This window comes from Cynocephalus volans, chromosome X, assembly GCF_027409185.1.
Source record: "Cynocephalus volans isolate mCynVol1 chromosome X, mCynVol1.pri, whole genome shotgun sequence".
NCBI lineage: Eukaryota > Metazoa > Chordata > Mammalia > Dermoptera > Cynocephalidae > Cynocephalus > Cynocephalus volans.
The window spans coordinates 61,790,966-61,805,409 of NC_084478.1; the positions used below are offsets into that span (position 1 = coordinate 61,790,966).

Consider the following 14,444-nt stretch of genomic DNA (forward strand, 5'->3'; position numbering starts at 1 on the left):
CTCCCATCAGTTTACTTTTGTTTCTTTGATTTTTTTTCTCCTCTCATCTCTGCTTTGCCAGTTCTCTGAGCAAAGCCTGTGAGTTCCTTGTGGCCTCTTTTCTTTCCCCAAACACACACACAAGCATGCACACACAAGCAGATAGGCACAATGGAGGACTCTGGCTTAGATCCCTGTTGGAAAATGGCTCTTGAGAAAATCAGGGAAAATCCACTTAAGCCATGTGCCAAGAGTATCCCAGGGACTGGGCTGATTGGTAGGCTGAGCTGGCATTGGGCAGTTTGGTTTGAGTTGAAGGATGAGGCAAGTCTCCCTACCATCTCCCCAGTTGGCTCCTGAAAATACCATATAAGTATAGAAAGATAATGATTTCCAAACAAGAAATTAGGTCTCATGTCTGACGGGTTATCAGAAAAGTAGGGCAGAGCTGTTCAGCCAAATCTGGGATGAATGGTCACTCAGAGATTCCATCTCTTCTTGCTGCTGAGATCAAAGGCAGAGGCTGCTTGTTTAGAACACTACTGAGGAGGATTCTGGGGCCACATCTGGGTTTAGTGGGAGGTATAGGAAGGTCTGAGATAGTCATGGATGGGTTAGTGGGACTATTGCGGTATTGGCTTTACATGCAAATGGTTTCTTAGAGGGCTAACAGTGAAACGCTAGCTGTTAACATACTGGCATAAATTACATTATTAGATTAGCTGTCCACCACAAGGTTCTAAGAGAATGAAGTCACAAAATAGGTGATTTTTTAAGGCTGATTTTTCCTTTTTTTTTTAATTGAGGTAAAATTCACATAACATAAAATTCACCATTTTAAACATTTTAAAGTGTGCAATTCAGTGGCTTTTAGAACATTCACGAGGTTGTGCAACCACCATGACTATCTCATTCCAGACCGTTTCATCACTCCCAGAAGCAACCCTGCACCCACGAAGCAGTCACTCCCAATTCTCCTCTTTTCTCAACACCTGGCAACGACTTATCTGCTTTTTTGTCTCTAGGGATTTGCTTATTCTGGGTATTTCTTAATAAATCAGATGCAATATGTCGCTTTTTGTATCTGGCTTCTTTCATTGAGCATATTGTTTTCAAGGTTCATCCACACTGTAGCATGTATCAGTATCTCATTCCTTTTTATGGCTGAATAATATTACATTGTATGGATATAGCATGTTTTGTTTATCCATTTATCAGTTGATGGACATCTGGGTTGTTTCCACCTTTTGGCTATTACGAATAATGCTGTGATGAGCATTCACATACAAGTTTTTGTATGAATACTTGTTTTCAATTCTCTTGGGTGGATAGGTGAGGGTGGATTTTTTTTTTTTTTTTGCCACCTTTGATAAAGACAGATCCATTTGAAACTGTCTGATAGGTGAGTTTTGCTGAGAAGAAAAGAGCAGAGTTTGGGTGCTGCCTGGGAGTAGGAATCAGTATGGCTGAGCACCTTGGGCATGCTATGGAGCTCTAAGGGTAAAGGTCTGGGAAGTAGGGCAGGAGAGAGAGAAGATGGTGTCAAAATAGGATGGTGATGACCTTGAACTTGGTGGATAGAAGAAGAATGAGGTTTGTCCAGACTTTATAAAATGTATGCTGATATTTTTCAGTTTTTAATAAGGGGAGGAAAAATCTCTGGTGGGGATAAAGAGATGGGTTAAGGGGAAGGCCAAAGTAAAGTGAAAATTGTTATGGTTTTGGCTGTGTCTTAAGATGGTATTGTTAATGGATGCTGTTTTGGTAGAAAAAAGGAAAGCTTGTTTAGCTGCGTTTAACACAGGATGACAAAATTGGAAGAGCAAATTTTCGCACAACAAATTAAAGGAAGGGACCCACTTGTTACAAGAAGGCTGCTGTGCATTTCTATAGCAATGAACTTTTTCTAAAGTTTCTTCATAACTGTAAGCTCATTAGGATGAATGAATCAGGCAGAGCAAGTACCATTTGCTGTCATTTGAGAAACAGGAAAATCAAGGTGCCCAGCACTGCGCCTGGTGATAGGAGGCATTCGATCAGCATTTGTTAAATAAATGAAACAGAGTCAGATCAAGTCAAAGAATGTCAGATCTCGGAGGATCTTTGAGGTCATCCAGAAGCCCTCTTCCCACCCCACTATTGGAGGAGGAATGTCAGAGCAGAATGCCAAAGTCCTGGGCTTAAACCCAAGGTCAACTGGTCATTGGGTGAAGGACCCAAGTCAGTAGTCTGTCCCTTGTCCCCATCCATAACATCATCATAGCATCAGTTAATTTGCTTTGTGGTGATTTGTGCTCTTGTCTGTCTCCACTATTGAGCCATATGATCCTGGGGGTGGGGGGCTGGGGCTTGCATTGGATTCATCTTTGAATTCCCAGGATGTAGCACAATGGTTGAAACTTGTTGAATGGATGAACAGGAAGTGGAAGCTCTTGGTTCTTCCTGGGTCTCTGCTCTTTCTCTCTCTGCCACTGCTTTTAGTGACAGATCCAGGACTTAACCACAGTTTCCAGACCACGGAGAACTTTTCCCGTTGCCCCCATGTCTGCACTCATTAAGGTAGGTGACACTAGATGTTCTTGGCAGGTTGCTTTGGATGTGCCAAGCCCCCTGGGATAATCCCCACTGTATTGTTCTTGTGAAAGTGTCTAGAAGGCAAGGGAAAGAGTTTTCCTTAGTTCAAAGCCTAAGGCCAGTCTAGCCATCTTATGTAGGATCTCAGAAAGTGTGTCTTGTGCACCAGGACCTTCCTTCCTTTGGTGTGCTGTCCAGGTCTCAGTGGAGGTAGTCTTGCCTTGGGGGAAGGGTGTTCTTCAGTGTGAGACTTGACAACGATGGGGGCAGGAAGAGGTGGTGGGATTTTTTAGGGATTCTGAAAGTTTCTTGTCTACCTTGTTTTGCTCTTCCTGGCGACTTCTATTTGATCCTGAGCACATATTTGAGGCAAAGCAGAGGAGGTCTCATATTGGTCTTTCCCATGCCTCAGTACTAGTTGTGCCAGCCTGTGAATGGCATATGGTGGGTACCTAGGCCAGTGCATGAAGGGTCTGTCTAATAGGGGGATTACACCTAAGGCATTGACCATGGTGTAGGCTTTGGTGTCTGTCCTCTGTCTTCTGCCCTATGTTGAGCAGCCCCCATGGAATTCTTCTACCTGAGCCTCCACTTCTTGTCTCCTGCACCAACTCCAGGATCCTTATGCTGGATCTTGCCACCACTTCCCCAACCTGGGGACAGCTTGACTTCCTCTGGTTTGTTTCCTCCCCACTCAATGCCGGTAAATTCAGAGCATAGACTTCAAAAGCACCACATGGGAAAGCTCAGTTTTATTCAATGTCAGATGATGGCCATATTACCAGCAACTTGACTCCTGATTTCAAAGCAGTTTCCACATGTATTATCCAGGGTTCTCTAGAGAAAAAGAACAATGGTGTGTGTGTGTGTGTGTGTGTGTGTGTGTGTGTGTGTGTGTGTGAGACGGGTCTTCAAAAAGTTCATGGAAAGATTCATATTTTCTTTTAATTCTATCTTTCTGCAAAATTTTTGAGGACCCCTCATATATGTTATAAGGAAATTATAGAGGCTACGTCCTAAGATCTTTAGTCAGCAAGTTGGAGACCCAGAAGAGCTGGTGGTGTAGTTTCAGTCCAAAGACTAGTAGGCCTAAGACCCAGGAAGAGCTGATGTTTCAGTTTGAGTCTGAAGGCAGGAAAACACCAATGTCCTGGCTCAAATGCAGTCAGTAAGACAGGAGGAGTTCCCTCTTATGTGGGGAAGGGTCAGCCTTTTTGTTCTATTCAGGCCCCCAGCAGATTGGATGAAGCCCACCCACATTAGGGAGGGCCATCTGCTTTACTCAGTGTACCTATTCCAATGTTAATCTCTTCCCTAAACACCATCACAGAAACACTCAGCATATTGTTTGACCAAATATCTGGACATCCTGTGGCCCAATCAAGTTGACACATAAAATTAATCATCACAGCACACAACCTAAGAGCAAAGGGAGATGATCTTGTTACATGGATGAGACATCCATGAACTAGTGATTCTTCTCTGTTCTATGTCCCCCTTCTTGAAGAGGCCAAGGGAGGGTTTTTTTAGTGCTCAGAACATATCTGGGCAGCCTTAGGTGCCCATGTGAAGGAGCTGGTGGCCCAGGGAGTATGAGAAGAAGCCTTAGCATCCCTATGAGAAGGTCAATTCAAGTCCTCCAGCCTTTTCATGGCAAGCAGGCTGGCGTGAGCCTCTTCTTTCCCATCTGTGATGAAGGCAAGCCATTTCTCAATCCTCTGAGGTGGCACCTTCTGCCCCAACAGGCTCAGCTGGATGTGCATGGAGGTCCACGGCCATACTGGTTTGAATGAAGAAGGGTGATACTTGAGACAACAGCACAGGAGGGAACCAGTGTAGGATATGAAGGCACCAGCAATGTGCTGAAGTTCCCAGGGCAGCAGACTCGTAGCAATGGAGGGGAGAGCTCTTGGGCAAGAAGGGGCACTGTATTATCAGAGTTTGCTTCTGTCATGACTGAGCTTTGGTTCTACTTTGCAGTCGGACATGGAAGAGGAAGCTGATTTTCCAAGTGGGCTCTCTGTACTGTGAAAGAGGACGCAAGTGGGAGCTTCTGAGAGATGGCACTCACCTAGCTTGGGGGTTGGCCAAGGCTGCCAGGAGATGGTTGTAGGTGATTTAAGCTCTGTCAGGGCAGTGGGTTGGTGAGGGGCATCCTGTCAGGTCTTCAGACCAGAGGTGGCAGCTAGGGACTCTTTCTCAAATAGTTGCTGAGATTCACATCAGAGAGTGGAGGATGACAATGGGACAAATCATTATAAGTAAACTTTGATCACTTCCTGTCTTGTCATAAGCCACTGTTTTATGACAGTGTTTTGTTGCACTTTAGACAGACTATGATTTCTCCTTTTCCTCAGACTGAAATATGAGATGGGAATGGGTCCATCTCTCCCTCTGTCCCTGCTCCCCTCTGCCCTCCCACTCCCGGGGGCCCACACACTCACCTGCACCAGGCCTGGCGTGAGGCGCTTGGCCTGCAGCCATTTCTGGAACCTCCCTGTTTTCCGCAGGACACGCTCGATGCTGCAGGTCTTCGGGGCTGATGCAGAAGCACAGATTCTCCTGTCCGAGATCTCATCTTGGTATTTGCTGACCAGCCTAAAGATCTCCACAGGGCGCCAGGATTTGGAATCATCTGAATAATTTGCAGGATAAGAAGGCAGGTACTCGGGAGGAGGTTCGAGGTGGGAAGCCAGCCAGTTGTCAAACCTGTCGGAAGAATAGCCCTTTTAGGATTGGCCTGTGAGCTGGAGGCCGGCAGAGCTGAGGGACAGGGTGACAGGGGACAACAGCCCATCTAATCCATTTCTCCTCCTTAGACTGGGGTGCTCCAAACCCTTTTCGAGGACTACTTTTGTTTTCTCAAACTTATGGAAGTGTATATGTGATGTCAGAAAAGGCAAGGGAATCATGAGTCAAACAAACTTTATCCCCTTCACACAGCTGGTGCAAAAGGACTAGCCATGGCTTTCAGAACTTCTATTCCATGTAACGATAGCAGCTTTGCACATGCCCACACTTATGATTCTCCTAATAGCCCATCCCCAGTTTACAGGTGTGGACACTGAGGCTTTTAAAAAGTATGTACCCTGCCAAATATGCTGCCAAGCAGGAGTGCAAACCCGGGCGCTCTGTCAGCAAACACCGCTATTTTTCCCCTTCCCTACACCAGTCCCTGTAACCGCCCACTCTCTGACCAAAAGCTGGTCTTAGAACGATAGTGCTTGAAAAGGCTCTTGGGCCTGCACTGGGGGGACCATTGCCCCTCCATATCCAACCCCAAAGAGCCGCATTAGTTTTGCCTTTAGTCAAAAGATCTAAGACATTAGCACCAACCAAGTCTCAGGTGACACTGGCTGCTAAATGGTTACCAAACTTGAAGCTATCTGGGCTCCGGGAGGTGTATAATTCCACACAATGGCCTGCTAGGGCCTTAATCCTCAGGGGAGAGGCACTGACCTATTATCATCTGCCCATTTCCTAGGCCCCACATTTGCTCTTTTTCCTTACTCATTTCTCCAGCTGTGTGCTGACATTTCCATTAGGGAAGAATATTAAATCTCCTTTTGATTTAGGTATGAAAAATTACTCACAAAAAGATTACCTTCATTATTATCATTTTTTTTTGGCAGCTCACCCATATACAGATCTGAACCCTTGACCTTGGTGTTATAACACTGCTCTAACCAACTGAGCTAATTGGCCAGCCCCTTCATTATTATTAATAATTGAGGGGTATACTGCAAATGAAAATCAGGCTACATAAAATATGTTATATATTTAATTTAAATAAGCATCTTTAAATTCTTTTTATTGGGAATTATTGAGCAATCCCATGATAATGAGTTTTGAATAATGCATTTTGGAAGAATTAGCCCCCAAACCCCAGATTGTTTTGTTTGTGTCACTGATATGACACACATTTACTATGAGTGACCACAGCTTTTCCTACTGCTTTGTTGGCAAAGAAAACCACACAAAAACATACAAAGGCAAAGAGATCAAGAAACTCGTCCAGGAAGCCGGAGAGCCCAGGCGTCTGAACCCCCGAGGAATGCTCTAGAGCTCTGTGCCGCTCACATTTGGGAAGGTGCTCCAACAAGAAACTGTCAGTAAGCAATTCCTGTAATGCAGGACAAGGCAAATTGCAACAGAAGTAGGCACAAAGGGTTCTGTTCAAGAACATTGCCACGAATATACCCAAAAAGACGAAGCACTGTACACGTGCAATGAGTCAATTTTACTGGAAGTATCAGTACAACCTTGGGAAACGATCCTCCCCTCTGGGAGGATAAGGAAGGGCGCAGGGCCCAGAGGCAGGCCTGTCTGCCTGTTTCCTGTAGCTCTTGCTCATGCAGATTCATCCCTCCAGAAGACCCAGGACTAAGCATTTACAACTAGGTGGCTCTTTCAGATAATAATAGTAACACACATGGTATGAAACACTTAAACGTGTCCGTCGCTTTGCTAAGCACTTTATGTGTATTAATTCATTTCATCCTTCCAATAAGCCTATGGTGTTGAGACTATTATTAACCATACAGATGAGGGAACTGAGGTGTGGAGCAGTTACATCATTTGCCCAAGGTCACATGGCCAGAAATTGGAGGAGGTGGCATTCAAGGCTCCAGAGTGTGTGCTCTTCACCACTTTGCCGTTGCTTCTTCCTCTATCACCCATTTTATGAATAAGCTCATGGGAGCAGATTGATAACATTATTAGTGGTTATAGCTGGTGGGATCCTTCAAGATTATTTTGTCCCTGCCCCCTTCTCCATCTTGTTTTGAGGATGAGAAAATTGAAGGCAGAACATACATGTAACTTGTTTGAAGAATCACAGACAATTAATGGTGGAAGAGGGCAGATCTCAGGGCTCCTGTTCTCCTAATTGGTAGGAATGGCACGGGGAGACACTTCCTGTCCTGTGGGACAAGGTTGATTGTCCTTTTTCTCTGTCCCCACCTCCTGAGGAAGCTCTGCTGAGACAACAGCACTGATTGGTAGGTGACATGTAATGAATGCCTGTGCAGGTTCAGCGATGGCTTCAGGCATTCCAGGACTAATTGAGACAAATAAACAGGTTCACAGGCCTCACTTCTCCCCCATCCAAAACGGTAAGACATTTATGGCATCGAATGGGAAAAGTGTATATTGTAACAATGTTGATTACCTACTTTACTGAATAGAAGAATGTCAGTGACAAAATGAGCCCTGCTTTTTATTCACTAAAATGTTAACATTTTGGAATGTGGAAAACCACAAAACAGAGGCAGCTTTCTAGTTTTCCTTTTGAACTGGGCTCAGGGGCACGATTAAAGAGAGAGGCTGGCCAGTTCCTCACTGTGTTGAAAGATGGAGAAGCAGGATCATAGTTTCTCAGAGCTGGAAGGAAGCATCAGGCCCTGTGGTCCCATCCCCCCAGGCCCCTCAACATGGAGAGTAGGGTGGGGGTGTAGGGGACAGGGACAGCACTGGAATTAGAATGAAAGGCTCATGCTTCCAGCCAGTCAAACATTAAGTCTGTAGACAGCCTTCCTAAATGCTTCTTGCCTGTGTTCCCTCTTCTCCATCTCGCAGGTCTGTACCAGACTCTTAAACCGTCCAGCATCTTCACAAAGCTGGTGCAGTTCATACTCCTAAGTGCAGTTCACAATGCTCTTTCTGGGCCCTTCGCCTGCTGCTCCCCTTACAAGCTGGCTTTGGTCTCACCAAACCACTGGCTATCCTTGGATAAGCCACATTCTTTCGGGCCTCTGAGCTTCTACTCACCTGTCGTGGGCTAATCCTTTTGTCTGAGACATGTTCTTCCTTTTCCATGTCTGGATAATCCCTACCCAACCCTTTAAAACTCAGACAGGTACCATCCCTTCTGATCTTCACTCTTTCATCCCCCAGTTGGGATAGGTTCCTTTCCACGTGCTGCCGTGACACCCTGTGAAGGACATTTTGTATATTCCTTATACTCTGCTTTAACTATTGATAGACTTCTCTGTCTTCCCAATAGAAACTAAACTCCTTCAGGGCAAGGATTCTTTCAGCTTTGTAACTCAATGCGCAGCAAACTGCTCCATACCAGTTTAGTGCTCAATACCTTATAGTTGGATGGATGAATGGATGGATGGGTATTTGGATGTACAGATGGATAAGTGAGCTGTGGGATGCTCAGAATGACGGCTGGGTCGAAGAATGCACAGAGGGATGCCTGGATGCATGGGTGCATGTACGGATGACTGAATGTGTAGACGGACAATTTTTTCATAAGCCCCTCGGCCCTACAGCACCCAAGGTCTCTGACTTGATACATGAAGTGAGATAAGGCAATAATTATTATCATCTTTTGAGGTGAAGGAGATAGAACAGGCAAGGGAGAAGGGAAGGCAAGATCAAGCCTAATGACTTACTTATTTCACTGTGAGACTCCACTGCTCAGTTGCAAGTGTTTAAACATTCTTTGCGACTTTGTGAGTAGGGGGATTGTAAACCCAAGTACTTACAGTAAGGAAGGCGAGGTAAAGCATCAAGGTGAGGTAAAGCATCTTACCCTGGTAAGACCCCAAGACCCTCTAGGAATGATTCAGATCAGAAACACTGCCTCTAAATACCCCTCTCCCCCCACCTCAACATACACAATCCTGATCCACTGGATCTTGGTAGATCCTACCAGTTGGTGTGACCACTCAAAATTTCAGATACAGGCATATTTTTAGTAGGAACCGTGTACCAATCAAGCTTACTCATTTTCCTAGCTTCCCTTAACTTTTTCATTCAGGATTTAAGTCATCATGGCGTGTATGGGAAAACTGGTTCTGAAAACATTCAAATTTTCAAAGGTCAATAGTTGAGTATGAGAAACATCTGATTCATCATTAGCATTTTCACCAAAGAAAAGATAAGGGAAAGAAGGAAAGGTGACCTTCACCTGCCAATCATGTCTTCAGCATACCCAGCCAGACTGGGAAGCCCATTCATTGTTCGTTGCTGAATGAGTTCTAGCACTGTCCAGTCCTTAGTGGGGTCCAGGGCCGAACCAGATGAACAAATACAACATTAGAAAGAGAGGTGAAGGATGTGAACTTGCAGACAATTTAGCAAAGAAGAAATATAAATGGCCAATAAATCCCCCCAAAAAGGCTCAACTCAGAGGAAATGCAAACTAAAAATATAGTATTAAATATGTGTGAGTGTACAAGAAGTCAGCTCTATAGGTAGACATCTCCATTTGGATATATATATATATAATCTCCTAAAAATTTGCCATATTTTTTGAACCAAAAATTCCATTTTTAGGAGTTTGTCATAAGGAAATAATCACTGATGTGCACAAAATCTAGCTGCAGGCATGTTTAACAAAGCATTATTTATCATAAAGTGAAAAAAATGGTGGATTAGTTAAATAAATTATGGTTGGTTGAGGCAATCAAATACCATAAAGCCATTAAAAATCAAATTGTGGAGGATATTTAATAATGTGGAAAGGTGTTTCTAATAGATTGTTAAATAAAGTTTCAAAAGAGTATATATAGTATGATACATTTTGTTGAAAAAATTTCTTAATCCATACTTAGAAAAAGGATGGCAAGGATATACAACAAAATGCTCACTAAGGAGTGATCTCTTGGTGGAAGAATTGTGCTTTTCTTAATCAGTATTTCCTGAAAATTCTAAAATAAATAGGCACTACTTTCACAGTAAGAAAAAAGTTCTTTATAATGTGGAGAAAAGGACTATAAAAAGTCCATGTTCCCAGACCCACTCACTGCCTCTCCCTGCCTCCATGCTGAGAATGAGCATTCTCAATGTGGAGAGCTGTAAACCCAAATCTGCCATCCTGGGTGTTTTCCTGCTTGTATCTGCACACTTCCCTTTCGGGCGCACATGGAAAATGCATTCTAAGAGAGGTGAAGTAATATCCTGAACTCCAGTGGAGCACAAACCTGTTTAGGGAAATGCTTTCTGAATTAGGCCAGTCAGTACCTGCCTGATGGGAAAAACTTCATTTACTGCACTTGGTGAAAAAGGAGGATGTGAACCTAAAGCTCTTCCTCAGTTGAAATTTCTTTATTTCTTTCCCTCTTATCTTAAAATATCTGAAAATATGTCCATATTGCCTTCTTTCTCTGAGGAATCAGCAGCACTTTGCCTGTGTTGTTGGTCTTCATCCTGTTTCCTAGGTGGGAAACTTTGAGTTCAAGTTCAACATCTCCAGCTTGATTTCCTCTCACATCAAGTTGGTCACCAAAATGACTCTATAGCTGAACAGAATTGGATGCTTCCTGCCCTACTTTGTTCCCGATGACCTCTCTCCGGGACTTTGAGAATTGGCCTCACAGCTCCTGCCAACACCCCCAGTCCATCCTGCACCCTGCTTTCCATGAGATCTTCCCAAAACATGGGTCTCATCTTGCCCCTCCCCAGCTTACCCTCACCATTGCCTGCAAGAGAGCTTCCCCAACTGGCAGTCTTTCAACTTTTCAACATTCAAAAATGCCTTTAAAAAATAGCTTAATAGGAAAACTTCACATCAACACCATAAAATATCTACAGTCTCACAAAAGAAGTTTCACATTTTTCACTGGTATGTTCTATTTATTATTTCTGTTTAGTAATTTAGTTGAATAATCACATATGTCTCGGGTTAATATGGATTAGAAATAAAATCACTGTTAATTAGTGCCTTTTGTTTGGTCACCAAATCTTACAAGCAAGAAGTAGGTCTTTGGAGGAGAGCAGAGGAGAAGGAATATACGACAAAGGGTCTTTGGCACTGAAAAGGCTGAAACCACTGGCCCACTGACTAAGGTCCCAATTCCTTGGCACGGCATTCAAGGCCCCCTACCCCGTATGCCTTTCCATCCTCCTCCTCTGCCACCCTTCCACATACACTCTGTGCTCAAACCACTAAGCATCTCTCACCTCTTCCCACACCTCTGGGCCTTTGCTTAAGCTGCTTCTTCCGCCTTAAGCCATTTCCCTCGCGCTAAATTTCAGCTCATCCTTTAAGGCCATGCTCACAATAACTCCCCCTGGAAAAGCCCTTCCCAGTCTCCATTTGGATTTAACGTCCCTTCCTGGAACTCCTGGAGGTGCTTTACACTGGCCTGCATCGACCAAGTCTTATTATTATTATTTGTAACACAGCTTCCTCCTCCTGACCCCCTAGAAGGCAACGTAGAGTTACAGTGGCTGTCACCATAGCACCTGATGGGTGCTGGTCATGGTAAAGGGACATTGACTGTGCATTGACAAGACTGGATTCTAGAGTGTGACATCATTGTTTGGTGAGAGCCATGTGCATTGCAATTTACCAAATTCTGGTTTTCCTCTGATCAAGGCAACATCTCACAACAGAAAAGTGGCTCGGAAACTTTGGAACAAACTGTCCTGGTTTGAATTCCACATCTGCCACTTCTTAGGTGATAGCCGTGAGTAAGTCACTTAATCTTGCTCTGCCTCAGTTCACCATCTGAATAATGAGTGCAAATCAGTAACTTCTAAGACGGTTTAAAATGTCTGTCACAGTCGGTTTCTATAAATTTTATTTCCCTCCAGCTATGAGAAACGAACTTGGTAAACTCAGCAGTCCCAGGCTACTCCATTCATAGAAAAGAAGACTTCAAGCCAAGGAAACTTTGGATTTAGCATTTAGGGCTGGAATTTGGGTCACACTTTGCCTTCCTACCCACCCCAACTTCAAACCATACCACCCTGATTAAATGGCATTGTTTCAGCTCCCACCCATATATCACATCCCAATTCATTTTCAACAAACTCCTGGACATCTTCACATAAAGGAACAGAATTTTGCCCCTCTGAGTTATTTGATTGAGGTTCTGACCTTATTTCTTCTTTAAAGAATTTCTTGCAAATAGATGTCCCGATGCAGGCATTGCATTTATCAAGACCGAGGAAAGTCCTTCCAAAATTGTAGCTGGTTCGGACTTGGGGCACCAGAGAAGGAGGCGGTGAAGCCAGCGAGGAGAAAGAGCAGCTCAGGGCTGAGACCGACAGCAGCAGCACGGCCGGCCAGCCTGGGCGGAGGGCAGCTACCTCGGGCCCCAGCTGGGGCTCCATCTCGGGCTCTGGGCTGCGGCCGCAGCCTGCAGCTGCCCACTCTGGGCGGCACAGAGGCAGGGCTTGGCCGAGAGGAAGCTGTCAGAGGGGGCTGGCTTCAGGGCGCTCACCATATCCCAGCCTCCCAGGTTTCTCTTTGAGGATGCTGAGGAGCTCGGGGCTAATGAGGCTGGGCAGGAGGTGAGGAAGTCCAGGGAGGATGCTGATAACGTGCTTCCAGAGTTACTCTTCCTCTGCCTGGGGTGGCTGCTTCAGGCTGGGGAGGGGCTCACTGGCAGATTTTGGGAAGGACAATGGTCAGGGTTTCCCTGTGTGGTCCTTTCAACAAACACAGGATATCCCGGCTTGGCAGGAAAAGGTCCATGCGGGATGTGTGTCTGACCTGGATTCCACCTGGGAGTTTCAAAGGCTCCTGGAGGTCTCCACCCTCCACTGTTTTAATTCTGGGTACATCTGTCCTTATGGATTACACACACACACACACACACACACACACACACACACACACACACACACACACACGCGCACGCACACACACACGCACACACACACACACGCACACACACGCCAGTTTTTTTCTCCCTCCACACTGGATAATTTGTCCTGATCCTTAACCAGCCATACCTCACCCACTTTTACCATATTTGGCTGTGAACTAACTAGAGGTTAGTTTGCCGGCCATTGAGTTGCACATTTAACATTGATTTGAAAGGCGAAGACTTTTTGCTGCTTAGAGAATAGAAAAACTCAGGCTAGTCCATTTTCTCCTGCTGATCTGAGAATAAGAGAAGGGAAAGAATCTGGTGGCCTCTGTGATGCCATGGGGGGAGCACCAGGAAGAGCCCTGTGCCTGTGCCCAGCTGTGTCCATCCTCTTCCTTAGGCCTGAAAGCCCCTAAGGGATGTTATTTAGCTAAAGGGAAACTTTTTACTTATTTACTTTATTTATTATTTATTTACCTTATTTATTATTTATTTACCTTATTTACTTTATTATTTATTTACCTTATTTAGCTAAAGGTAGCTAAAGGGAAGCCTTTACCACCCTGCCTCACTTCTCGGTGGCTGGCCTGACTTAGTAGGACTTAACTGCCCCAGGATCAAGGTCCACAGCATGGAGGAGATGGCAGTGCTTATTTGGGAATAGAGAGAGCCTGTGAGGACCAAATCAGGCAAGGCAGGTTGTCTGACTTCCTGCGAGGGGGTGTGGGCGGGGGAGGGGCACAGTTTGAGAATATGAGAGAGCGCATAGGAAGATGCGGGAGGGAGAGGGAAAAAGGAGGGGAGAAGGGGACGGATGGCCTCAGAACTGAGAGTTTTGCTAAACATTGATGGGAAAAAACAGGGTGAAGGCAGTTCTCTGATGTTTAAGCGTGTGCTTATTAGCCATCTATATATCTTCCTTTGTAAATGTCTTGTTGTGTTTGCTTTTTATTGTTGAGTTTTGAGACTTCTTTACTTATCTTAGCTCCTAGTCCTTTGTTGGATATGTGGCATGCCAATATTTTTTCCCAGGTGGTAAACTTGTCTTTCATCCTCTTAAGAGACTCTTTTGCAGAGCAAAAGTTTTGAATTTTGATGAAGTCCCATTTGTCAGTTTTCCCTTTTCTGGATCATGCTTTTGGTGTCAAGTGTGATAAAAAGAAAAACTTAAGCACATTTAAATCTTAAAGAGTTTATCTGAGCATTCATTCAGTGATTCATGAATCAGGGCAGCACCGGATTGCTAACACTCCCCCAGGAGGGGCAAAAAGGGAAACTTTCATGAAGTGTCTGCAGAAGAAAGACAAAGAAAATTTTGATGGGTTAGAGTGGAAAGTC

The 14,444-nt window shown here is 44.7% G+C and overlaps 1 protein-coding gene across 2 annotated transcripts in view; it reads right to left on the bottom strand.

The window, feature by feature from the left end:
- Positions 1 to 12,788, bottom strand: part of DIPK2B (divergent protein kinase domain 2B) — a 31,969-nt gene extending 19,181 nt beyond the window's left edge. For both annotated transcript variants that reach the window (XM_063084079.1, XM_063084078.1), the window contains exons 1-2: positions 12,389 to 12,788; positions 4,998 to 5,262 (exon numbers count right to left, since the gene is read on the bottom strand). In XM_063084079.1, the coding sequence (XP_062940149.1) occupies positions 4,998 to 5,262; positions 12,389 to 12,624 (501 nt within the window). In that variant the 5' untranslated portion in view covers positions 12,625 to 12,788. The remainder of the gene's footprint in view (positions 1 to 4,997; positions 5,263 to 12,388) is intronic.
- Positions 12,789 to 14,444: the final 1,656 nt, after the last annotated feature.